The sequence below is a fragment of the Coregonus clupeaformis genome, chromosome 12 (genome assembly GCF_020615455.1).
Source record: "Coregonus clupeaformis isolate EN_2021a chromosome 12, ASM2061545v1, whole genome shotgun sequence".
NCBI lineage: Eukaryota > Metazoa > Chordata > Actinopteri > Salmoniformes > Salmonidae > Coregonus > Coregonus clupeaformis.
Genome location: NC_059203.1, coordinates 28,111,461 through 28,138,976, shown reverse-complemented (window position 1 = coordinate 28,138,976; position 27,516 = coordinate 28,111,461). Strand labels below are relative to the sequence as shown.

The following is a 27,516-nucleotide window of genomic DNA, read 5'->3' as shown; positions in this document are numbered from 1 at the left end:
GCAGCCCATTCTTGCATAATCAATGCTTGGAGTTTGTCAGAATTTGTGGGTTTTTGTTTGTCCACCCGCCTCTTGAGGATCGACCACAAGTTCTCAATGGGATTGAGGTCTGGGGCGTTTCCTGGCCATGGACCCAACATTTCGATGTTTTGTTCCCCGAGCCACTTCGTTATCACTATGCCTTATGGCAAGGTGCTCCATCATGCTGGAAAAGGCATTGGTCGTCACCAAACTGTTCTTGGATGGTTGGGAGAAGTTGCTCTCGAAGGATGTGTTGGTACCATTCTTTATTCATGGCTGTGTTCTTAGGCAAAATTGTGAGTGAGCCCACTCCCTTGGCTGAGACGCAACCCCACACATGAATGGTCTCAGGATGCTTTACTGTTGGCATGACACAGGACTGATGGTAGCGCTCACCTTGTCTTCTCCGGACAAGGTGTTTTCCAGATGCTCCAAACAATCGGAAAGTGGATTCATCAGAGAAAATGACCCTGTACCTTTTGCAGAATATCAGTCTGTCCCTGATGTTTTTCCTGGAGAGAAGTGGCTTTTTTGCTGCCCTTCTTGACACCAGGCCATCCTCCAAAAGTCTTCGCCTCACTGTACGTGCAGATGCACTTACACCTGCCTGCTGCCATTCCTGAACAAGCTCTGCACTGGTGGTGCCCTGATCCCGCAGCTGAATCAACTTTAGGAGACGGTCCAAGTGCTTGCTGGACTTTCTTGGGTGCCCTGACGCCTTCTTCACAACAATTGAACCTCTCTCCTTGAAGTTCTTGATGATCCGATAAATGGTTGATTTAGGTGCAATCTTACTAGCAGCAATATCCTTGCCTGTGAAGCCCTTTTTGTGCAAAGCAATGATGACGGCACGTGTTTCCTTGCAGGTAACCATGGTTAACAGAGGAAGAACAATGATTTCAAGCACCACCCTCCTTTTAAAGCTTCCAGTCTGTTATTCTAACTCAATCAGCATGACCGAGTGATCTCCAGCCTTGTCCTCATCAACACGCTCACCTGTGTTAACGAGAGAATCACTGACATGATGGCAGCTGGTAATTTTGTGGCAGGGCTGAAATGCAGTGGAAATGTTTTTGGTGGATTAAGTTCATTTTCATGGCAAAGAGGGACTTTGCAATTAATTGCAATTCATCTGATCACTCTTCATGACATTCTGGAGTATATGCAAATTGCCTTCATCAAAACTGAGGCAGCAGACTTTGTGAAAATTAGTATTTGTGTCATTCTCAAAACTTTTGACCACGACTGTACATGAAAGACAACCATACTGTATCTGGTCTAGACAATATATTTATATCTGAGCGTGCTGTTACATTGCACATTCCTGAACGGGCCCCAGCACTCACCCTGTAAAGCCATGAACCATGACCCGTAAATGTCTATGGTGCCCTTTACACAACTACAACAGTCACCTTGACCTTGTTGATCCAAGGCAGAAACCCACATAGGTAAATGCATACAGCATAACCTCATAAAAACCCATTAACAATCATTACTCTAAAACTCATTATCGCCCTAAGCTCTATTGGTCAAAAACATTTATAGTATATCTTAAACTACCCTACACCAATGGAGGCTGCTGAGGAGAGGACGGCTCATAATAATGGCTGGAACGGAGCGAACGGAATGGCATTAAACACTTTGAAACCATGAGTTTGATGTATTTGATACCATTCCACTGACTCCGCTCCAGCCATTACCACAAGCCCGTCCTTCCCAATTAAGGTGCACTACACACCGACTGAGAAAAATATGCTAACACTGAGGCCTACTCAAGCAAAGTAAAACGCATGATAATTAAAAAACCCATCACTAAATTCCATGACAGAAGCTACAAATCTGGCCAGCCTCTCCAATTTATAAAGCAGTAGTTTCAGTTCTAGCACCATAATCACTGCATCTTCTCTGCTCTACACCACAATCAACTGCTGGGAGGGCAACCTGGACTCAGGGGTAGACGTAACATAGTAAATGTAAATCTGAGTGTAATATTCATATGTGTCAGCATACTGAATTGTAATTGGATGCATTCTACTGTCATATCATACTGTGCTATGATTGGTTAAGACCACCCAGGTGGTGAGGTCATTCTAAAGATGATCCTGGCCAGAGACACATGAACATGCCAGTTATAGCTAGTTAATAAAGAGCTACGTTTATAAATATCCTGTCGTCCTGCATTTTATTATTTTGTACAAGGCATACAAAACAAGACATGGTGTCAGAGTAAAAGGACTAAAAGATGGATTTTGCTGGAGTTCCTTCACCTCGAATGGATTGGGGGTCTACAAATCTACCCGATGCATGGCGTAAGTTCAAACAGCATGTGGAGCTGATGTTCACGGGTCCTCTGAAGGAAAGAGGAGAAGAGGAAAAGTGCAGCTACCTGCTCCTCTGGATCGGTGAAAAAGGGAGAGACATTTACAACACATGGACACTTACCGAGGCTGAATCAAAGGTACTGAAAACATACTACGATCGTTTTGAAGCATATGTTGTGCCAAAGACCAATACAATTTTCGCTAGGTACAAATTCCATGAGAAAGTACAAGGCGCTAGCGAATCGTTTGAACAGTTTGTCACTGAGCTGCGTCTGCTTGTGAAAGACTGTGATTATGCAAACAAGGATGAGATGGTCAGGGACCGTATTGTATTTGGAATACACTCACCGCGAGTGAGAGAGAAACTTTTGAATATTGGATCAGAGTTAACGCTGGACAAAGCTATCGACATAGCCAGATCTCACAAGCTAGCACAGGTTCAGATGAAAACCATTTCAGGCGGCAGCACGAGCGCATCACGTGAACAAGCAGTGCACGCAGTCAGGCAGACATTAAAGCACACCTCCAGTGCCCAGAGAGCATGTTTCAGAACGGAGACAGACAGAACTCCAAAACAGAGCGACACAGACTCCAAACGCCCCAAAACATGTGGATATTGTGGATACAAAGTGCATGGCGAACAGGGGAATTGCCCAGCTAAAGGCAAACAGTGTACTAAATGTGGAAAATGGAATCACTTTGCAAAAGTGTGCAGAGTTTACCGTGGAAAAACAGTACATACAGTGAGTGAAGCTGAAATGTCAATCAAAGAGTCAAATGCTGATGAACTGTTTATTGATTCAGTGACACAGAAAAGTCAGATATCAGAGACAGAGCAAGCCTTTGCTGATATTGAGATAGGAAGACAAGGCACAGAGCTAAAATTCAAACTAGACACTGGTGCACAAGTAAACATTATTCCTCTGAGTAAGTACAGAAGCTTGACATCTGAGTGTGAGCTACAGCCCACCACGCGCAGACTGACTGGTTATGGTGGTGAACAGCTCCCAGTAAAAGGCACATGCACTCTCAAATGCAAATACAAGGAAAGGGACATGATGTTGGACTTTTACGTTGTTAACACTCGAGCACCTGCAGTGCTAGGTCTTAAAGCATGTTTAGACATGGACCTTATCAAGCTAGTGTTATCAGTGACAGCACCAGTAGAGATAGAGAATGTCATGGAGGAGTTTGCTGATGTTTTTACAGGAATAGGACTATTCCCAGGAGAATGTACCATTCACCTTGACCCAGACGCAACCCCTGTGGTCTACCCACCGAGAAAGATTCCACTTGCTCTCCGCGCCCGTCTGAAGAAAGAGTTGGAGAGCATGGAGCAATCTGACATCGTCACCAAGGTTACAGAACCGACGGATTGGGTCAACGCGTTAGTGGAGGTGGAGAAACCACGCACAGGCAAGCTCAGAGTATGTCTCGACCCAAGAGACTTGAACAAGGCTATCAAACGCCCCCATTACCCCTTACCGACGCTAGATGGCATCACACACAAGCTATCGGGCGCACGCTACTTCAGTGTCATGGACGCCAGATCAGGCTACTGGGCTATCAAGCTCACAGAAGAGTAATCTAAGCTCACAACGTTCAACACACCATTTGGACGCTACAGGTTCCGTCGCCTGCCTTTTGGGATTATCTCAGCCCAAGACGAGTTTCAGCGAAAGATCGACGAGGTGTCACGAAGGCCTCGACGGAGTCGTGGCAATTGTGGGACGACATCCTTGTCTATGGGACGAACCAAAGAGGAACACGACAGAAACCTCAGCGCGATGCTGCAAAGGTCCCGCGAGAGAGGAGTCCGGCTCAACCCCGAGAAGAGCACAGTCGGCGCTACAGAGGTCAGCTACTTCGGACATCTTCTCACAGCGATTGGAATCAAGCCAGATCCGCAGAAGATCTCAGCCATAAAGGAAATGGAGCCACCAAAGAACCGCACAGAGCTGGAAACAGTGCTTGGCATGGTTAACTACTTAGCCAAGTTCGCACCCAGCCTCTCCAATGCTAATGCACCCCTGTGTCAGCTGCTAAAGCAGTCCAGTGAGTTCCTCTGGGACAACCAACACAACATCGCTTTCCAGAAAGTGAAAGACTTGATCACGAGAGAACCAGGACCAATCCTTGCCTACTACGACCCCAACAAAGAGCTCAGACTCCAGGTGGACGCGTCGAAGTATGGACTAGGGGCAGTGCTACTGCAAGAAGGAAAACCCATCGGCTACGCTTCCAAATCTCTCACAGACTGTGAAATCAACTACGCTCAAATCGAAAAGGAGCTGTACGCCATTCTGTTCGGATGTAAGCGTTTCCATCAGTATGTCTATGGACGACAAGTCATTGTGGAATCAGACAACAAGCCCCTCGAGTCAATCATGAGGAAACCGTTAGCCGCAGCCCCGCCAAGGCTACAGAAAATGATCCTTCAACTACAAAAATACGACTTCACAATCACTCACCGTCCAGGCAAAGACATCCCTGTCGCAGACACACTCTCCAGCCTCAGTGAAGGCATGGACATGCAGGTGCACACTGTGTACAGCAACTTACCAGTTAGTGACACAAAACTGAAGGAGATCCGAGCAGAAACAGAAAAAGACACACAACTCACACAGCTGAGGAAAGTCATACAGTCAGGATGGCCTGAGGAGAGGAGAAAATGCCCTCAGAGCGTCTCAGAGTTCTGGAACCATCGTGACGAACTATCACAGATCAACGGAATCATTTTCAAAGGAGAGAAAATCATCATTCCTACCAGTCTCAGAGAAGAGATTTTGACAAAGATCCATGCTGGACACATGGGCATGGAAAAGTGCAAACAGAGAGCACGGGACATTTTGTTCTGGCCCGGAATGTGCAAACAAATAGAGGACATGGTTGGTAAATGCCCCACCTGTCTTGAACGACGCCCCTCGAACACCAAAGAGCCAATGTTACCTCACCGTATCCCAGACCTGGCAGGTCGTGGCAACCGATCTGTTCACGTGGAACAACGAGGACTACATTATAACAGTGGACTACCACAGCAGGTACTTCGAACTTGACAAGCTTCACAGCACCACATCTGGAGCTGTGATACACAAGCTGAAAGCAGCCTTTGCCAGGCATGGCATTGTAGAGACTTTAATATCTGACAATGGGCCCTGTTACAAATCAAATTAGTTTGAATCCTTCACAAAAGCATGGGAGTTCACACACGTCACCACAAGCCCACATTACCCTCAAAGTAATGGCCTTGCTGAAAAATCTGTGCAGATCGCTAAATCACTCATGGACAAAGCAAAAGCAAACAAGAGAGACCCCTACCTCAGTCTCCTTGAATACCACAACACTCCAGTTGACAACTTCAAATCACCAGCCCAGCTGTTGATGAGCCGCAGACTTCGCTCAATCCTTCCCAGCACCAACCAGCAGCTGCAACCTGAGGTCGTCAGCTACAAGGAAATGCATGCAAAACGTGCACAGAGGCAACAACAGCAAAAGCGATACTACGACAGGTCAGCCAGACCACTGCCACCACTGAACGACGGAGAGTCAGTTAGAATCCAGGAGCATGGCTACTGGAACCCAGCAGTCGTCATCCAACCAGCTGACACTGAACATTCATATCACGTTCGCACCGCAGAAGGAGCGGTGTACCGCCGCAATCGTCGTCACCTACTGAACACAAAATAACAACACACTGACGAGATGAACTGTTCCCCTGAAAGAGAACGGGATGGACTAAACACAGACACAACACAACATACACCATACTTACCTGCAACACCACAAGAACTGTTGACTGACACAGAAGCATGCTCAGCTTCATATCACACAAGGTCAGGAAGAGAGGTCAAGCCTAGAGCTGTCCTAGACCTGTGAAATGTCAAAGGGTGTAGGCGGATCGCTGCCCTAAAAGAGTTCCGGACTGTAAACTTGTTTTTGAAAGTTAACTTGAAATGCTTTGGTATTGTATTTGTTTGATATGTTGAGATGTCATTGCTACAGTGAAAAGCTGAGTTGCTGAGAAATATTTGTTCTAAAAGTAACAGTATGCTGAATCATTGTTTCAGTCTGTTATGTTGATGCAGTTGGTGCAGTTTAAATGGTTACTTACCTCGAGTTCAAACTACAGAGCATATATTCAAAAGAAACGCTTTGTTGTTCTACGTATTTTTTACTTTTTTTAAAAGAAGGGGGATGTAATATTCATATGTGTCAGCATACTGAATTGTAATTGGATGCATTCTACTGTCATATCATACTGTGCTATGATTGGTTAAGACCACCCAGGTGGTGAGGTCATTCTAAAGATGATCCTGGCCAGAGACACATGAACATGCCAGTTATAGCTAGTTAATAAAGAGCTACGTTTATAAATATCCTGTCGTCCTGCATTTTATTATTTTGTACAAGGCATACAAAACACGACACCGAGATACTCCAATTATTATGATATGTTACGTTTCGTATGGTATGTATTAATTTGTGGATGTTTGCAATTGCAATTTGTTGTGGCTAACGTGAGCTAGGTGGCTAGGTGATGAGATTTGAACACGCAACCTTTTGGTTGCTAGACGTTCACATTATACAGCTACCCATCCACCCCGACCAACCACCCTACTTTCATTTTTGCCTTAAGCAACCTTCTGTCTTATGTAACATACCAAACGTAACATATCATACTAATTTGAGGGTCCAGGATTTACATTTACCATGTTACATCTAGTCTATGAGACCAGGCTGGGGAGGGAGTGGTGTTAAGCTGCCCATGCTAGAATTACACTTCCTTCTCCTTAAGTAGCTAGGGGAACATAAATAGCTCTTCTGAGTATACTGTATTCTCTTAGATCGTTCATCATAACCGGAGTTACTATGATGAGTTATTATGAAGTTTGCTATGAAATAAAAAATGGAGGTATTATTATCACTACATTCACTACATCTGTGATTTGACTCCTCCTGTGTTCATCTATTTTTTAAATTCTCTTTCTTTATGGCTGGAGGGCCATCTGTTTGCAATCTACACTGGGTATATATTCACAAGCGCCTCAGAGTATGAGCGCTGATCTAGGATCAGTTTTGCATTTTAAATCATAAGTAATAAGAGGGAGGACCTGATCCTAGATCATTCAGCACTCCAACTCGGAGACGCTATGTGAATACGGGCCCTGGTCTAGATTTATATACATCTATCAAGATAGAAGAAAACTAAAGCATAAGCAAACACACTCTGGGACTTTGGCATGGAATGTATTCATGTTCTAAAATAATCAATAGACCCATGAAAGTGCAGATCAGATCTAGTTTACCAAAGGGCCAGCTGAGGTAAAAATCGATATATTATCACCACCACCACCACAGACTTCAATATAAACAGTGTTTTCCTTGCCACAGAACACAGAGCCATAGTAAATAAATAGGCTGATCATGTTTTTGATTACTTATCCTGTTTATAACGACAGAGGCAGGTGAATGGTAACACTTTTTGGATATTCTGTCATAATGCTAAAATGCTGAGGTCGTATCCTTCCTAGACAGGATTAGGGCTAGGGTTAGTATCTCCAGAGTGAAGGAGAGCATTACATCAGACTTGTACTTGGTTAGGGTTAGGGTTATGGTCAGGGCTAAGGGTAGGGTTAGACAGGATTAGGGCTCCTACTTCCAGAGTGAAGGAGAGCACCACGTCGGACTTAGACAGTGTGTTCTCGTCTTCCTGGCCCATGTCCATGATGGAGGTGTTGTGTCCTTTCTTCAGCTTCTGCAGTTTGAACTCTCCTCCCTTGGACACCGGCATGCTCTCCAGGTTGGCCATCAGCTGGTTCACCGATGCCTTTAGCTCCTCTATGTACATGTGCTCCATCTCCTTCGACACAAACTTGGGGAATTTGCCACCCTTTGAAAAAGAAAAAAAATCAGACCAACAATTATGTTGTACAAAAGTGTTTTTACTATTTTTCAAGTCAGCTTTTGTGACCATGTTGACTGGTCATCCTGAAGAGGAAAGACACTTTACTAATAAAATTAATCAAAATTGTCAACACTAATGTGAATGCTTGTCATTCAATAGATTACCAGATACTGTATGTAGCCTACAGTACATTCACTGTGCTGTAAAGCTGATTCTAGAAGAGTAAAGCTCTTGGGGAACTCGCATAGTGAAGCCATTTTGATGCTTAGGCTACAAACTGAGGTTTTTATGTGGCTCAACACAATTTTACCAATTTTTATGTTGTTCTACTGCCTTGTGTATACAGCTGTAGGATCTTAATTTGATCACCCTGTTGCAGGACATTTTTTACCTGTAGTGTATTAAAAAGGCTTCTGAAGTTTGTAATTTCCACTTAGAAATTTCAAACTTGATTTTCCCTTAAGAAAAATGTTATCAACCCCTACAATAATGTCCACTCATTATAATCCACATAATAATTCACAGTTCCTGTTACTGCAGGATTATTTTCCTGCTGTAGCAAACTGGCTCAAATTAAGATCCTACATCTGTAGGCTATCAGACTCACCCTGGCAATCTGATCGGCCATCTGCAGGCGTCCATCCAGCTCCCGTCTGATCTGAGCAGCCTGCTCGTCCAGGTTGTCCAGCTAGAGGAGGGTCAAACACAGAAGAAACAGGAAAAAGTGTTGTGCGCACATACTTAAAAATAAACATGTCTCAGGAACTGGATTAGAGAGCATAATTATGTTCTCAAGTGTTGGTTTAATCAGGCAACGTTTTGACCCCAACTGTGCCTTCTTCAGTACAACAGGAAAACGGGCCAACGAGATAGATTAATCAGCCTGTGATGGTCTCACTGGTACCCAGGTGTAGTCATGGATATCTATGACCTTGGAGCTATGTAAGCCTATAGGCATCACATCACCCATCACCACATGGTAATAGTTAATACAATCTCCATTATGATTGTACATGGAATAAGACCAGAATCTGTATTCATAAAGTGTCTCAGGGTAGAGGTACTGATTTAGGAGCAAGTCCTCCCTGTCCATGTATCTGTACTCAAGATCTAAAAGACAAAACTGATGCTACAGTAGATCAGCACTCTTTGTGAATACTGGCTATGTCCCAATTATCTCTCCTTACTCCCATAGTGTGCACTTTTTACCTTCCCTTCACTGTTTTGAAAGGAAATGACTGTTATAAGAAATATGGTGAAAACTCCCATAAACCCATGCCTCCACTAATTCAATTATTTTAGATTTTTGTGGGAAGTATTAAACGAGGGCAGGAGAAAGGGGTGATCATTGGGACACACCCCATGGGCCCAGGAGGACATCACCACTGAGCTGGGTAATCAATACATTCTCCATTATGTTCCTAGATTACCCCCAACAGGATTGGGTCACAGGGTTAAAGGTCAACACCAACCTCCCATGTTGATGATTTATCTCTTTTGATCTCAGGATGGGTGATTGGATTCACACTGAGTCAATAAATACTGTGTTGTTGACGACTGACAAAAACAAGGATATACAGTGAGGGAAAAAAGTATTTGATCCCCTGCTGATTTTTAACGTTTGCCCACTGACAAAGAAATTATCCGTCTATAATTTTAATGGTAGGTTTATTCGAACAGTGAGAGACAGAATAACAACAAAAAAATCCAGAAAAACGCATGTCAAAAATGTTATAAATTGATTTGCATTTTAATGAGGGAAATAAGTATTTGACCCCCTCTCAATCAGAAAGATTTCGGGTTCCCAGGTGTTTTTTATACAGGTAACGAGCTGAGATTAGGAGCACACTCTTAAAGGGAGTGCTCCTAATCTCACCTTGTTACCTGTATAAAAGACACCTGTCCACAGAAGCAATCAATCAATCAGATTCCAAACTCTCCACCATGGCCAAGACCAAAGAGCTCTCTAAGGATGTCAGGGACAAGATTGTAGACCTACACAAGGCTGGAATGGGCTACAAGACCATCGCCAAACAGCTTGGTGAGAAGGTGACAACAGTTGGTGCGATTATTCGCAAATGGAAGAAACACAAAATAACTGTCAATCTCCCTCGGTCTGGGGCTCCATGCAAGATCTCACCTCGTGGAGTTGCAACGATCATGAGAACGGTGAGGAATCATCCCAGAACTACACAGGAGGATCTTGTCAATGATCTCAAGGCAGCTGGGACCATAGTCACCAAGAAAACAATTGGTAGCACACTACGCCGTGAAGGACTGAAATCCTGCAGCGCCCGCAAGGTCCCCCTGCTCAAGAAAGCACATATACAGGTCCGTCTGAAGTTTGCCAATGAACATCTGAATGATTCAGAGGAGAACTGGGTGAAAGTGTTGTGGTCAGATGAGACCAAAATCGAGCTCTTTGGCATCAACTCAACTCGCCGTGTTTGGAGGAGGAGGAATGCTGCCTATGACCCCAAGAACACCATCCCCACCGTCAAATATGGAGGTGGAAACATTATGCTTTGGGAGTGTTTTTCTGCTAAGTGGACAGGACAACTTCACCGAATCAAAGGGACGATGGACGGGGCCATGTACCATCAAATCTTGGGTGAGAACCTCCTTCCCTCAGCCAGGGCATTGAAAATGGGTCGTGGATGGGTATTCCAGCATGACAATGACCCAAAACACACGGCCAAGGCAACAAAGGAGTGGCTCAAGAAGAAGCACATTAAGGTCCTGGAGTGGCCTAGCCTGTCTCCAGACCTTAATCCCATAGGAAATCTGTGGAGGGAGCTGAAGGTTTGAGTTGCCAAACTTCAGCCTCGAAACCTTAATGACTTGGAGAAGATCTGCAAAGAGGAGTGGAACAAAATCCCTACTGAGATGTGTGCAAACCTGGTGGCCAACTACAACAAACGTCTGACCTCTGTGATTGCCAACAAGGGTTTTGCCACCAAGTACTAAGTCATGTTTTGCAGAGGGGTCAAATACTTATTTCCCTCATTAAAATGCAAATCAATTCATAACATTTTTGACATGCGTTTTTCTGGATTTTTTTTTTGTTATTCTGTCTCTCACTGTTCAAATAAACCTACCATTAAAATTATAGACTGATCATGTCTTTGTCAGTGGGCAAACAAACAAAATCAGCAGGGGATCAAATACTTTTTTCCCTCACTGTAAGGCTGACTTTACTTGAAGGGCCAGTTTCCCAGACAGATTAACCCTAGTCATGGACGAAAAATCTCTTTCAATGGAGAATCTGGAAAACCGGCCATAGGTTTCTATGTAGGCAGAGAGAGCATAGCTCTAATAATTGATACTATATCTCCCTGATCAGTCGTTGGATCCATTTGTAAATAAGTACTAAGACTGCATGTAGGCCTACCGTACGCCAGGGTTGGGGTGATTTCCATTTCAATTGAGTCTAAATTTAAATTGACTTCCTGAATTGACTGAATAGAAATGGAATTGACCTCTGTGTTGACTTGACTGATAAAAAGAAGTACCCAATAAGTTTTTTTGTTCTATTTTCCTTTGTAGGTAGAGAGAGTCATTCATAAATATGAATAGCCCTAGAGCACATGTGGCTAAACAGTGTGTGTGTGTATGTGTATGTGCATGTGTGCGTGTGCGTGTGCGTGTGTGCACATATGGTACTTCTGCAAGTAACTCTTTAAATCACAATAATGGAGGTCCACACTCCCTGAAAATAAGGAAAAACATCAACCTAATATCTGGTTGATGTTTTTGATATTCTTTCCAGAGTGTGTGAGGCTCCATTTCTTTGATTTGTAGGTGGAGAGAATAAAACAGACTTAAAGTAAAGTGTGTAATGTCCTAGACACAATAGATAGGCCGTCATTGTAAATAAGAATTTGTTCTTAACTGACTTGCCTAGTTAAATAAAGGTTAAATAAAATAAAATAAATACATAAATAGCTACATGCATTGGCCTGATTTATAGGCCTGCACTGACTTCCCCTATGGATGACATCATCCTATAGAATATATATACCTCTTTGAAGGACATCTAGAAGCTCTAAGGAGTTATGGTATAGAGTTATAGTCTATGGCATAGTCTGTAAAAAGAAATGCCTCCCTAAATGAGCATCTTTCTTGAGGCCCAGCCATACTGGCCTTTAGTTTGAGGTCCCCTGTAGATTAATGTATTGTGGCGCTATAAGCAAGTACCAATGCCTCCCCATTCCCAAGAAGAGTATCTCTCTCTCGCTCTCCCTCTCTCTCTCTCTCTCTTTCTCTCTCTCTTCTCTCGCTCTCTCTCTTTCTCCCTCTACCCTATATACTGGCCTGTCCCTCTTCTAGGATCCTGTCATAGCTCTGTGTGTGCTGTAGCATTGTGACATGTCTACCTTCCAGCCCGCCCACACAGAGTCCGCAGCAACGTGATGTCTTAGCCAGGTTGGCCCTGTAGAGCAGTCACTTCCAGTCCTGTCACACATGCAGTGTGCCTTCACCCGCCCACTCACACATAGTCATGCACACACACACACATACACACACACACACACACACACACACACATACACACACATACACACACACAGCCTTCAAGGGCTCCACGGTACTGCCACAAAGCTGAACCGGACCACCACCCTGCAGCGCTGATGCACATCCACACGGAGCAGCTATCACGCTCCAGAGAACAAGTTTCTAGTGATGTACAGGGAGGGCTGCTAGCTACTACACACTGCTGCCTGCACTCTACTTACAGAGAACATGTGCAGAGGGCATAGAGGAGGACCTTCCTCTTTATGTGAAGACAAGTAGGCTAAACCAGCCCTGTTGACAAAACAGGTGGCTTAATGGCAGTGTCATGTTACTATTACCATGGTGGGTTGTCATAGTGTGTGATGCTGCTGAGCGGTTGTGTTGTGCCAAACCCCAGCTCTGTAATGTTACCGCTATAGAGTGAAGGGAGGAAAATGTTTGCATGTAACCACAAGAGAGGAATGGTGTTATAACTAGTGTGTGTGCGTGTGTGTGTGTGTGCGTGCCTGCGTATGTGCACATGTGTGTGTGTGCAACTACAGGAGAGGGGAATGGTGTTGTGTAACTAGATTTAGATTACAGAGGCCGGGGGCTAACTGAATCACTCAAGATTGACCTCAGGCAGGCTCACAACAACCTGATCACGTGACCCAGGCATCCAAGGCTCCTAACAGACACTGACGGTGGTGGTGACTAAGACATGGCATTGTCTTGATCTTATACAGTGACTAAAACCAATAGAAATAGAATTGCTAGAATAACAATTCCCATTCTAGTCAATTGGTCTGTAATTCTATGAGTAAACCATCTCTTTGTTCATGCAGCTGTTAGACTACTTTCTACTGACTGTGTCACCCTGACTTATGGGACTCTTGTATGTTGAGTCAGGGTGTGGAGATCTGTGTTGTTATTTCTATGTTTACTTTCTAGGTGTTGTATTTCTATGTTTGGCCGGGTGTGATTCCCAATCAGAGACAGCTGTCGCTCGTTGTCTCTGATTGGGGATCATACTTAGGCAGCCTGTTTGCAATCATTAGTTGTGGGATTCCGTGTAGAGGCTTGTATTTGTGTTTAGCCTGAGGACTTCACATTACGTTGTTTTGTTGTTTTTGTTTGTGTGTTTATCTTTATAATAAACATGTATGCATTTCACGCTGCGCCTTGGTCTGACCCGTCCTTCAACGTCCGTGACAGACTGACACCATAGACAGAATAAAAAGCATTGAAATAGATATATATCAATTCTAGATTATATTTCTATGATCAAAACAACATTATTTTTTTCAATAACTTGAGTAAGCTCTGCTGTCGTGGCCATAGAGACCATCAGAACAGTCACCTTGGCCTTGTTAAGTAATTAAGGGATTCTTATTGGGTAGGTAACAAGAGGGTTCACTCACCTTTTCTGAGTCTGTTTTCATTGCCGAAGTAACTAAGACCAGAGGTATTTGGTGAGATGAGAGAGATTTCTGTCTACACAAACTCAATCAATGATAAACACAGTGATTCAGAAAAAAATCTACATTAGTCTGTAAGAGAACTCTGACTTCAAGGGCAGTCACCTAGAGATTACCTTGGTGTTTAGAATAATGTTAAAGTCGCTATTTGGTTCCTGTGTGGGAGCTAGCGTGGTTTGGTTCTGGTTAAATAGATAGAGGCTGTCTGAAGGAGGGCCGAGAGAGAAGCCTAGCGTCTGTTTGCCTAGTTTTCTGCCCCAGAGTAATGAAAAGCAGAGGAATTCACAGGCTCCCTCACATCAATAATGAATGAAGACATATACTGTTTCTCCCCATTCCCAAGGAATCTCGCTCTCTCTCTCTCTCTCTCTCTCTCTCTCTGCCTCTGCCTCTACCCCCCTCTTCTCTCCTGCCCCCTCTGCCCTCTCTCTCTCCCCTCCTCCCCTCTCTCTCCCTGGCAAAAGCAGCATTGTTCATCTTTCAGCAACATTGATGCTGTGACTCACTGCCACCCGCTGTGATGACCCTGACTGTGTCAGTCTGTCCGTCCGCCTTACTGAGGACACAGCAGAGCCCACAGCACACACCCTGCAGACAGGGACCTACGGACGGACGGACGGACGGACGGACGGACGGACGGACGGACCGACCGACGGACCGACCGACCGACCGACCGACCGACCGACCGACCGACCGACCGACCGACCGACCGACCGACAGACAGACAGACAGACAGACAGACAGACAGACAGACAGACAGACAGACAGACAGACAGAGAGACGAGAGAGAGAGAGAGAGAGAGAGAGAGAGAGAGAGAGAGAGAGAGAGAGAGAGAGGCAAAATAAAGCCCTTAAACATGTTAGGATAAATGAAACTGGGACTGGCTTGGTCTTGCACATGGTGGAAAGTATTGCATGTTAAGCGGTAGAGGTGGAGGACAGAGCAGTAGAGGATAGGGCTATTGTGGTATTTTTTTATGTTCTAGTATATTAACTGTAGAGTTATAGGGATGTATAGGGCTATTGTGGACTTTTTCAGATGTTATTTCTACTGTAGAATTACAGCCACGCCACACTCTTAGAAAAAAAGGGTTCCAAAAGGGTTTTTCGGCTGTCCCCATAGGAGAATCATTTTGGTTCTAGGTACAACCCTTTTTGGTTCAGGTGGAACCCTTTTGGATTCCATGTAGAGCCCTCTGTGGAAAGGGTTCTACATGGAACCTAAAACTGTTCTACTTGGAACCAAAAGGGTTCTACCTGGAACCAAAAAGGGTTCTTCAAATGGTTCTTCTATGAGGACAGCTATTTAGGTTCTAGACAGCACCTTTTTTATGTAGCGCATTGTGAGTGATGTTCCATCATGGATGTTAGAGAGAATAAGGGTTGTTTGGGTTGTCCAGGCAGGAGAAGCTCCAGCATGGCCACCCCTGCTGAGTGGGCCTACTGATGTGATGTCTGGTAGGGGTCTAGAAGCCCTCAGTCAGTCTTCTGATGCTGAGACATGGCTAATGTTGACCTCTCCTCTCCTCTCCTCTCCTCTCCTCTCCTCTCCTCTCCTCTCCCTCCCTCTCCCTCCTCCTCTCCCTCTCCTCTCCTCTCCTCTCCTCTCCTCTCCCTCTCCTCTCCTCTCCTCCTCCCTCTCCCTCCCTCTCCTCTCCTCTCCTCTCTCCCCATCCCCTCTCCCCCCTCCCTCCCCTCCCCCTCCTCCCTCCCTCCTCTCCCTCCTCCTCTCCTCTCCTCCTCTCCTCTCCTCCTCCTCTCCCTCTCCTCCTCCTCTCCTCTCCTCTCCTCTCTCCAAATCCCCCTACTTCCCTCCCCTCCCTCCCTCCCTCCCCTCCCTCCCTCCTCCTCTCCTCTCCCTTCCTCTCCCTCCTCTTCTCTTCTCTCCTCACCCCTGCTCTCTGTCCCGTATGTCACCTACTCCTAATACATTAACAGGCCCAGTGTGTCTCTGAGGCTTTACTGTATTGATTCCCTGCTCCTTCCAGCAATCCACTTAAAGAGAGAATGAGCTGCTACTACTGTGTGGCTGCTACAAAAGGAAGGGAGGGGGGCTTTAAGTGAAAGCTGCTGAACTGAGATGGAGTGAAGGAAGATGGGGGGGCTGGAGAGAGAGAAAGAGAAGGAAGAGAGAGAGGGAGAGAAGGACCGAGAGAGAGAAGGGAGAGAGAGAGGGGGTAGAGAAGGGGGGGAGAGAGATATAGAGAGGGACAGAGGGAGAGAGAGAGTATGGGGAAACACAGAGATCAGAGGGAGAGGGAGAGAGAGCGAAAAGGGGAAGACAGCTTTAAGTACACTGATGTCCCATGTAGCTCAGTTGGTAGAGCATGGCGCTTGCAACGCCAGGGTTGTGGGCTCGATTCCCACGGGGACCCGTATGAAAAAAAATTATGCACTCACTAACTGTAAGTCGCTCTGGATAAGAGCATCTGCTAAATGACTCAAATGTAAATGATGGATTTCACTTAAATCATCGAGGAACCAGCATGGAGCAGTCCTCTCAACAGATTGAAAAGGAAAATACAGCCACTCTCTGGATGAGGTCTGGCCATCTAGTTTATAAGATCCCCACAATCTTAACGCCAGTAAAAAAGAAGCAATAACTACAATAATTGGGATTCTGCATTCAATTCAACTACTATATTAGGGATGTCCGATGTTTAATATGATGAAGTGTTTCGTTAATGCATCCTCTTTATCTTCATCCTCTTACCAGTATTACAGTCTGTATTCCTTCTCCATATATACTACTGTTCAAAAGTTTGGGGTCACTTAGAAATGTCCTTGTTTTTGAAAGAAAAGCAATTTTTTTGTCCATTAAAATAACATCAAATTGATTAGAAATACAGTGTAGACATTGTTAATGTTGTAAATGGCTATTGTAGATGGAAACGGCTGATTTTTTATGGAATATCTACATAGGCGTACAGAGGCCCATTATCAGCAACCATCAGTCCTGTGTTCCAATGGCACGTTGTGTTTTCTAATCCAGGTTTATCATTTTAAAAGGCTAATTGATCATTAGAAAACCCTTTTGCAATTATGTTAGCACAGCTGAAAACTGTTGTGCTGATTAAAGAAGCAATAAAACTGGCCTTTTTGAGACTAGTTGAGTATCTGGAGCATCAGCAATAGTGGGTTCGATTACAGGCTCAAAATGGCCAGAAACAAATAACTTTCTTCTGAAACTCGTCAGTCTATTCTTGTTCTGATAAATTAAGGCTATTCCATGCGAGAAATTGCCAAGAAACTGAAGATCTCGTACAACGCTGTGTACTACTCCCTTCACAGAACAGCGCAAACTGGCTCTAACCAGAATAGAAAGAGGAGTGGGAGGCCCCGGTGCACAACTGAGCAAGAGGACAAATACATTACATTGTCTAGTTTGATGCTCCAGATACTCAACTAGTCTCAAGAAGGCCAGTTTTATTGCTTCTTTAATCAGCACAACAGTTTTCAGCTGTGCTAACATAATTGCAAAAGGGTTTTCTAATGATCAATTAGCCTTTTAAAATGATCAACTTGGATTAGCATACCATTGGAACACAGGACTAATAGTTGCTGATAATGGGCCTCTGTAACCTCTGTAGATATTCCATGAAAAATCTGCAATTTCCAGCTACAATAGCCATTTACAACATTAACTATGTCTACACTGCATTTCTGATCAATTTGATGTTATTTTAATGGTCAAAAAAATTGCTTTTCTTTCGAAAAAAAGGACATTTCTAAGTGACCCCAAACTTTTGAACGGTATAGTAAATAGAAGATATTGGCACGAGCTGCTAAGACGTCAGTGTACAGTACAGTAGTGTATGTTTAGAGTGTTTGGGCCACTGTGCAGCCACCCACCCTGCCTGCTGTTTTTCACAGACTTACGTCCCAAATGGCACCCTATTCCATTTATAGTGCACTACTTTTGACCAGGGCCTATTGGGAAGTAGTGCACTGTATAGGGAATAGGGTGCCATTTGGGATGTATTCACAGAGTTCCTGGTTAGTAGACCACATAATCATAACTTTTCCACCAGATGTTCTGCTCTGCCTTTGCACTGTCAGGGCTTCAGCCTTTCAGAGCATCATACACACTGCCTATTAGGATTAAATACATTTCTCAGACTGACATCATGGAATTTACCCAGGATTTACCCAGGCAATGCAGAGCCATTACTGAGGGAGAGTGTGTGTGTGTGTTTATGTCTCTCTGTGTGTGTGTGTGTGTGTGTGTGTTGGAGTGGTTGGATTAAGTGTTTTCCCTGACACTGGCTGCATGCTGCCTGTCCATCTGAGTGTGCCATGATGAACTGTGGGGCTCTGAGGGACTGGTGTGTGTGTGGTGTGTGTGTGGTGTCTCTGTGTGTGTTTGTGTGTCTGTGTGCATGTGCGTGTGTGTGTGGTGTGTAAGTGTCTGTGTGGTGTGTGTGTATCTGTGCGTGTGCATCTGTACGTGTGTGTGTGTATGTGTGTGGTACTGGTATGTGAGGCTAAAGCTAGCGACCTCTGACTGGACGACATGGTGCAATCCAAGCAGAACTGTCACAGTCACAGAGGGATGGAGAGAAGGCCACGCCTCCCTGGAAATGCCAGCAATAAAGCAGCTTGTGTAGATAGCTGTCCTTGTCTGACTGCATCCTGACAACACAAGGACTTGGTCACATCTGTCCTCTAGTCTAGACATCCAGAAACAAAGACAATTTTAATTCCCTGAATACGAGCACAATGAAAAATCCAAGGGTATTTTTCTTTAATTTCGTTTACTTCAATAAACCTTAGAAGTAAATTAATCTGCTTTATAAATTGCAAGCTCTGATGTTGTTTGTAGTTCTGAAGGCTGTATGAACTGTATTTCTTTGGTAGAACTGACATATGGTAGATCAGCTATATGGGTAGTGAGTGATTTACAGGGGTTATGTGTTATTGGGGTTGGAGGCAAAGATGACAAGCGTCAGTGACCTTCACTGCCCCCTCATCACCCCCCTGAGAGTGTCAGTCACAGAGGTGGTCTGGTCTGCAACACGTTGGGGGGTGCCTTGGGACACGTCTATGAGGGGGCGATCTGACACCCCTCATGGAGCCCCAGAGCCCCTACACAGCCCCCCCACCCCCACCCAATCTCCATCTAATCAGCCCAGCCTAAAGGTCACTGCTGTCACCAGCCCACCAGCACAACACATGTGGACAGACACACACACACACACATAGGACGGTGAGGGATGACGAGAAGGGGTGATGGGAAGGTGTGACAGGATGGGTGTAGTTAGAAAGGGAGGTGTGATGGGAGAGGTGACGGGGATGGGTGAGGTGGGGTGATGGGGAGGGGAGGGAGGGGTGACGGGAGAGGTGACGGGGAGGGGAGGAAGAAGTGACAGGATGTGTGTAGTTACATGGGGAAGAGTGAAAGGAGGGGAGTAGTTAACAGCACAGCTGATGACAGACTGACTCCCAGGTTAGAGGACAGAGATGGAGAAGTGATGGCAGATAGCACACACACTTACACACACAGGCATGCAGACACACATAGACCAGTGGAGACTGGGGACTGGGGAGAGAGAAAGAGATAGAGTAGAGTGCCATGTATTTGAGAGGGAGAGAGGGAGAGACAGGATAGAGGGAGAGAAGGACAGAGGGAGAGACAGGATAGAGGGAGAGAAGGACAGAGGGAGAGAGGGAGAGAGGGAGAGCGGGAGAGAAAGGAGAGAGGGAGAGAGGGAGAGAAAAGATAGATGGAGAGAGGGAGCGAGGGAGAGAAAGAGAGAAAATATAGATGGAGAGAAGGATAGAGGGAAAGAGGGAGAGACAGGATAGAGGACAGGGTAGGAGGGGCTGGTTTGGGAGAGGAGCTGAGACCTGGAGAGGTGGTGACTGCTGGTCTATTTATAGCTGAGCCTGTGATACTGCGTGCCACGGTTTGTGCCTGTGTGTGCCTGTGTGGGTGTGTGTGTGAGAGAGAGAGAGAGAGAGAGAGAGAGAGAGAGAGACAGAGAAAGAGAGAGAGAGAGAGAGAGAGAGAGAGAGAGAGAGAGAGAGAGAGAGAGAGAGAGAGAGAGAGAGAGAGAGAGAGAGAGAGAGAGAGGAGCTCTGTTGTATGCATGCTAATGAGTGAGCTCTCTGCCAGCCTGCCTGTCTGCCGCTACAGAATGTACTCATACACTCTTAGAAAAAAAGGTGTTATCTAGAACCTAAAAGGGTTCTTCGGCTGTCCCCATAGGAGAACCCTTTGAAGAACACTTTTTGGTTCCAGGTAGAACCCTTTTGAGTTCCATGTAGAACCCTTTCCACAGAGGGTTCTACATGGAACCCAAAAGAGTTCTACCTGTAAAAGAAAAAGGTTGGTAACACTTTACTTGACACCCAGCGTCATAACATGTTATGACATGGTCATAACCATGTCGTAATATGTCATAACAGCTGACATAACTTGTCAAAACGTATCATAATATGGTCATAACACTGTCATGACTCATATATTTACAGCTGTTGTGACATATATTGCGTTATTCTATGGCTGGTTATGACACCTACATAAGAGTGTCAAAACCCACATTTACTCAAATTAGTTTTTTCCCTGCCAAGAAGTTTCCTTTCATTTGAAAGTTTGTTTCTTAACTCCTTTGTTGTTGTAATGAATTCTTTCCAGTCATGTTTTTTTTTCATTATATTTTAAATAACGTGTAGACAATACATTTTATGACACTGTCATGAAGCATTATGACCATCCTGTGTCACTTTACTTGGACTAAGAAAATACACTTTATGACACTGTCAAGAAGCATTATGACCATCATAATCATATAAGCCAGATAGGCCTATCACGTACATGCCCATGTATCAGTCATCAGTCAAAAACAGGGTGCCTTGTCCTGCTCCTGAAATCTGCTCCTGCATTCATCCCAGTCATCAGCAACAGAGCATTGGGGTAGATGCATGTCTGACATCAATGTCTGCGCAATTACAATTATAATTGTATATGGTCAATAAAAAAACATATATAACATAAACATACTGTTGACAAGTAGTTTATGGTGTAATGGAATGTTTTGCCTTGTGTGGTAGGTTTTGTGGGTTTTGACACTCTTATGTAGGTGTCATAACCAGCCATAAAATAACGCAATATATGTAACAACAGGTCTAAATATATGTTTCATGACAGTGTTAGGACCATATTATAAAAGGTTATGACAAGTTATGTCAGCTGTTATGACATATTATGACATGGTTATGACCGTGTCATAATATGTTATGACACTGGGTGTCAAGTAAAGTGTTACCAAAGGGTACTACCTGGAACCCAAAAGGGTTCTCCTATGGGGACAGCCGAATAACCCTTTTGGAACCCTTTTTGATGAGATTGTATCTATCTAGCCCTCCCTCTCCTCATAGCTGGCTTTGGCTGCTATGCAGTGTGTACCCTTTCCCTTCTCCCTTCTTCCAATCTATAGTGCTGCATTGTGTAGATCCCATCACCAGCCTTACCACACGCACACACACTCACACGCACACACACATGCACATACAGGCACATGCAGGCACGCAAAAAGACATACACAAACATATACAAACACACACCACACACACAAATGCACGCGCACATACACACAGAGGGTTCCATAATCAGAACAGTTACAGGCTGGAACCAGAAATCACTCAGGCCTAATTCACCAGCGAACAGTTGCTGACGAAGCAAACTAAAGCGTAACGGGGTGATGCTTTTCTCGTCCAACGCCAGTTGGAGTGGGGGAGCTGTGTGTGTTAAATCAACACTGAGAGTGTTAAATGTAACAGGGGCAAAATTAGTTATTTGCATATTTCACAGGTCGCCTTTCGAGTGAATTGTAGAGTTACCACCCATGACTGTATTTGTTAGTGACAGAGACATGGTTGTTGCATTCATTCATTTTCAGTCCTGTGGCCTTTACCAAGTGAGATCCTAAGCAAAACTCATGGTTTGCACACCACATCAGGCCTGCAAGTCACATAATGTTGGCTTGCAAAGTGATGTGTAATCCTATTGGAATCCAGCCAGAGTGGGGCTATCCAACATTATTCACCTGCAACCTGCATTCAGTATGACTGCCAGGGTTGGGAAGAGTAAGATATGACACTACCTAAAGCATCTAAACTGGAACAACCATTTCAGTAACGGGTGCAATAAGTCCAAGTAACAGATTAGATTCGTTGAGAAAATGTAGGTTATCTATCATAGAGTAGCATAAGATGAATTAATCAACATACACGCAAAAACATAGATATTGAAACAAACATTCTCAAAATCAACTTGCAATAGAAGTAATGTATGGCTCTGTTGGTAGAGCACGGTGCTTGCAATGCCAGTATGAAAATGTATGCACTCACTCTGGATAAGAGTGTCTGCTAAAATATAAATGTGAGCATGATGGGTGTGGTTGTTGGTTCAACACTGGTTATTTCAAACACTAGGGTTATTTTACACCACTGCACACACAAATTTTTATGTCTGTTGGCTGTGGGTTTGTGATTGGTCGTTTTAGAGTTAGATATTCAGTTTAATATTCTCTGCTCTCTCTTACCTCCTTTTGACATCTCCCTGTGCGTACGATGAAGGTAATTTAATCAGCTGTCACTTGAGATTGGGGGAATAATTTCAGTCAAAGAGAGAGAGAGTTCATCCGTGCGGGTAAATATTCATGATCACACAGCAGAGCAGCTGAGTGAAGAGAGTGTGAGAAACATTGTTTTTTTCAACCAGTCAGTGACGTTGTTATACTGCATAATTGTATCACTGTATCAGATTCACGCTCCACCAACAGAACAGATATTTTACCCTGTTAATTGGTGTCATAGCACTAACCTGTGACCAAATCTGCTTTAATTGAATGCCTCTAGATGCAGTATTGAGGTTCGGCACTCAAGTGCTTATCTATTTGCAGTATTTTAGAGGCAGCAGACACGTCCTCTACATTCAACCATTCAGGAAATCTTTACTTAGTGTAAACATGTATATTTGTTTCTTTATCTGCATATCTGTGTATGAAACCAAACACTTTTCACAAGAAATGTGATTCTCTGTTGAAATGATATTATCTTCCAGTCTAAGTGACTGTAGCTAGCCCAGGCATTCTCTCACACACACACACACACACACACACACACACACACACACACACACACACACACACACACACACACACACACAAACACACACACACACACATTCTGTGGTGGTGGTTAAGGCAATTCTTACGCCCCCGAGAGAGCAGAGAATGTAAAGACTGCCAGCCCATCTTCCATGTGATTCACACAGCAACAATAGCTGATGAGAGCTGGACATAATGTTTTTAAAAAAAGCGAATCATTTCTGCTGCCAGGCTATTGTCAATGTGAACCCCACTGGCTGTCAAGGTCCCTCCTCCTCTTGAAAATAGCAGGTAGGGACTAGGGAGTGGGAACTGTACTGTACATTTCAGCATTGTGATCATGCCATAGATGAAATGCCAAATTATTTTATACAACTATACTGTTGGGGCTAATAAATAAATAATGTGTCTTATGAATAGGATTTTCCCCACTCAAATCTCAATCGGAAACCCAGGCTATTGTCGACATGAACCCCCTCACCATAGCAGGTAGGCAGTAGGCCGTGAGCAGTGGGCACTATGGGGCGACGGAATAACAAAACAAAACAATTCATTCCAAATTGTAGCATTGTGAAAATGTCACAGATGAAATGCCAACAGTACTTCAGAGTCTAAAAGATTAAACAAAATGTATATTATTCCTCCTACTCTCAATTTGTGACCCAAAATATTCTAAACCATTCTGTCAAATGTATATGAACTAGGCTATATTTGTGTATATTTATAAGTACAAATACGTTAGTTACAGAGTGTATACTATTATTTGTTACAAAAATCCTATGGGCCCTTGTAAAAAGTAGTGCACTATATAGGGAATAGGGTGCCATTTGGGACACAGTCTGTGTGTTATCTGATCCATATGAGATGTGAATAATATTAACGCTGGCCACTTCCAGCCATAGTGCCAGCACCCAAGCAGCCTTGTGAGAGGAGCTGAGAGACTAAATTGTTACTGTGGCACTGTAGAGACACAACACTGTAGACTAGGGGCCTTTAATGATACCCAACCAGCAGACTCATTGTTTGTTATTGAGTTACAGTAATGCTCAAAGAATATAACTGTGCCATTACAGCTCAAAGCCAAGATAATGGAGATAAATCTGTCACATTGAGGTGTGATCATCACATTTGTGATGCTTGGTTGCTTGACAATAATTGCTATCTCTATTTTTCATTTTTGCCATGTCATTGCAGACACTGGCATTGACTGGTTCATTGGCTACAAAGAAGACTCATATGCATTCAGCCTTCTGTGGCAACCTCTTAAGCAAGGCAAACGATCATCCAAGTAGATAAGATGGTAAATGTTAAAATGATTTGTTAGTTAACATGTGAAAGAGATCTGTAAGGCCATCCATCTTGTCTCTATGTGTGAGTACAAGGCAGGCAACAGCACATTCACATTCTCTGCCTCCGACTGCGCTTACGTTGCCCGACAATTTCTGCTAATTATGTCTAATTGTGCTTTCATTAAATAAACTCCAGGTGGTGTATGTGTCGTCTAACGGCACAAACTCATTCAGAACGCCTCTTAGAACGCCTCACGCCCACGCAAGGCCGTCTTTCTAGGGAGAAAAAATGCCATTCACTCCATCACCATCAAAAAGGCTAAATGATGTGTGTTTGATGTGGATGGATGTGTTTGATGCAGAGTAGCTTGCTCGTGGCTTGTCGTGGCTAAACAAACAAACACACACACACTAACGACTGCTACACGCCACTCAGAGAGCCATTTAGTCAGGTCAAGCGGTTGTCATGATGTGTCCTTGAAGCTTCTATTCAGTTGCATGCTTTACTGTAACTCACGACACGAAACATATTACTGTGTGTTTGTGTTTCATGCAGCATTTGAATGTTCTATTCAGTTCCATGCTTTACTGAACTGGAACTCATAACATAATGGAAAGCAGACACGAAACAGATAGAAAAAATACATGCATTGGCTGTAACAGCCTTCTTAGAAAGACATATTCCTGCACACCTCCAATAGGCATGAGGAATAGAAACATGTACATCTTTGCATTACCATAGATATGTCTGCTGGACTGTGTCACTCATAGCACAGTTAGATTACCTGGTTGTGCAGCCCAGCCTCAGTGTGTCGTATCATGAGAGCCAGGCAGGCTGGTGCGATGGGGCCGTTGGTCATACATACTGTACCAGTCTACTAGTCTACCAGTACAAGGTACCAGTGTACTCAACCTGCTCTGAGTCACTCTCAGAGCCACAGTCACCTGGTTGTGCAGCCAAGCCTCATTCCATTGTATTGGGAGAGACAGCAAGGCTGGTGTGAGGGGGCCACTGGTCACACAGTACCAGTCTAGTCAGCCTGCTCCGAGTCACTCCCATATTTCTGCTGTGCTTCCTGGTACCTGGTATCTTGGACAGAAATAGAGTCCTTCTCCCTTCCCCCGCTCTCTTGGTATGTGACTTTAACAAATTACTTAAATCCCACGAGAGAAGAGCTAAAACTGATGGCCTCTGAATCTTAACCAATCCCTGAAAACCTCTCATCACATCTTCTCCAACCAGCCCTGAGGCATCTTGTGCCGAGCAGCGAGCAGTGAGAGCATCATCTTCTGTTTGGGGAGAACTTTGTCATCTCTCGAAACTGATATGCTCCGTTTCACCATTGTTTAAAATAATAACGCAGCATATCAATCTGGATTCCAGGATAGTCATCTAGAGGGAACAGTGGAGAATGCGGTGCTGCCATTGCCATGGGTTGGTTCTTATGAGGGTGTGTCCCAAATGGCACCTTTGTCCCTACATAGTGCAGTACTTTAGACCAGAGCCTTATGTGGTCAAAAGTAGTGCACTATACTTTATAGGGAATAGGGTGCAATTTGGGATGCAGACGAGGAAAGGCTGGCTTTCTGTCATAACATCCTTTTCCATATGAGTCAGTCAGTCAAAACGCTTTCCATCAGCATATCAAAACGGTTGAAAGAATATATTCCAGAGAGAAGAGCAGCCAATAAAAGGAGGTCTTTAAATGGGGAAATCCGTGATTGGTACATCCATTTTTGGACTATTAAGGCCAGGCACCACACCGTAATAGAGATGTATTTTTCTTAATCATATCACAATCAACTTTTATAAGTTGAATGTAGACACAAATAAATACATTGTATAACAATATTTCTGAAATATTGTATCAAAATATGCAAATAAGTGATATTTCATTTAATATGCACATATTTGCATATCACGCAAATACATTTTTCAGGACACTGGATTAAGTCACCCTAAATATTTTGGCTTCATTATGTTAAGACGCTCCAGGACAGGACTTACTCGGAGCAGATTGGGGATAAACACTTTTTTTTATCTTTCTATCTGTAAAATACTAAAGCCATGTTCGTTAAATGAATTTTTGGCACTTTTCTTAACATAATGTTATCTAGACCTTTTTAGTTTATTTTTTCTTAACATATCAACAATTCTCTCTGTCTGAGACTCAATAATATATCTAAGGATAATCACACAACATTTGGTGAAAGCAGATGCTTCTGAAGCTGAGGAAAATGAGTTACTTTTGGTAAATGGCAGTTAAAGACAAGTACACTGAATTTAGATTGCCAAACACCAAACACATATTTAGACCCAATCACCATCTCTTTGAAGTAAGTTACTATATATAGCCCAGTTTGTTACATTCTCTATGAAATGGGCTTTTAAATTATGTGTAATTCAAAATAGTGAGCTTTGAAATTATGGATGTCTGACTATTTTAAAGTGGTTAAAATTCATGAAATGTTGATGACGCCAGTACGATAAACTAAAGAAAATATACATTTTCATCAAGATTTAGAAATGTTTATGTTTGCTTTTTGAAAATAATAATATTAATGCATCAAAATACCAACAAATCTCAAAATTGATAGGTATATGAAAAAATGTAACTTCAGCCTGTGGTGCCTGGCCTTAAATTAATGATATACAGCTGTTGTTGTTTTTCCCCTTTAACAGAAAAGCATCCATCATAAAAAATTAAGGTGCTTTCTGCCTACTGAAAATGATCCTACATCCTGCAACGCAAATACATTTATTTACTGCTCATAATTCATCAGACAAACATTTTTTTGCATCTGTCATATTGAACACTGTGGTAAAAAGGACTATTGCTCCTGTTATATTGAACACTGTGGTAAAAAGGCTTAATGCTCCTGTCATATTGAACA

The 27,516-nt window shown here is 43.7% G+C and overlaps 1 protein-coding gene across 12 annotated transcripts in view; it reads right to left on the bottom strand.

Annotated features, from left to right (window-relative positions):
• LOC121578155 (calcium-dependent secretion activator 1-like) overlaps positions 1-27,516 on the bottom strand; it is a 148,708-nt gene that overhangs the window by 58,805 nt on the left and 62,387 nt on the right. For all 12 annotated transcript variants that reach the window (XM_045223790.1, XM_045223791.1, XM_045223792.1 and 9 more), the window contains exons 4-5: positions 8,855-8,935; positions 7,999-8,232 (exon numbers count right to left, since the gene is read on the bottom strand). In XM_045223790.1, the coding sequence (XP_045079725.1) occupies positions 7,999-8,232; positions 8,855-8,935 (315 nt within the window). The remainder of the gene's footprint in view (positions 1-7,998; positions 8,233-8,854; positions 8,936-27,516) is intronic.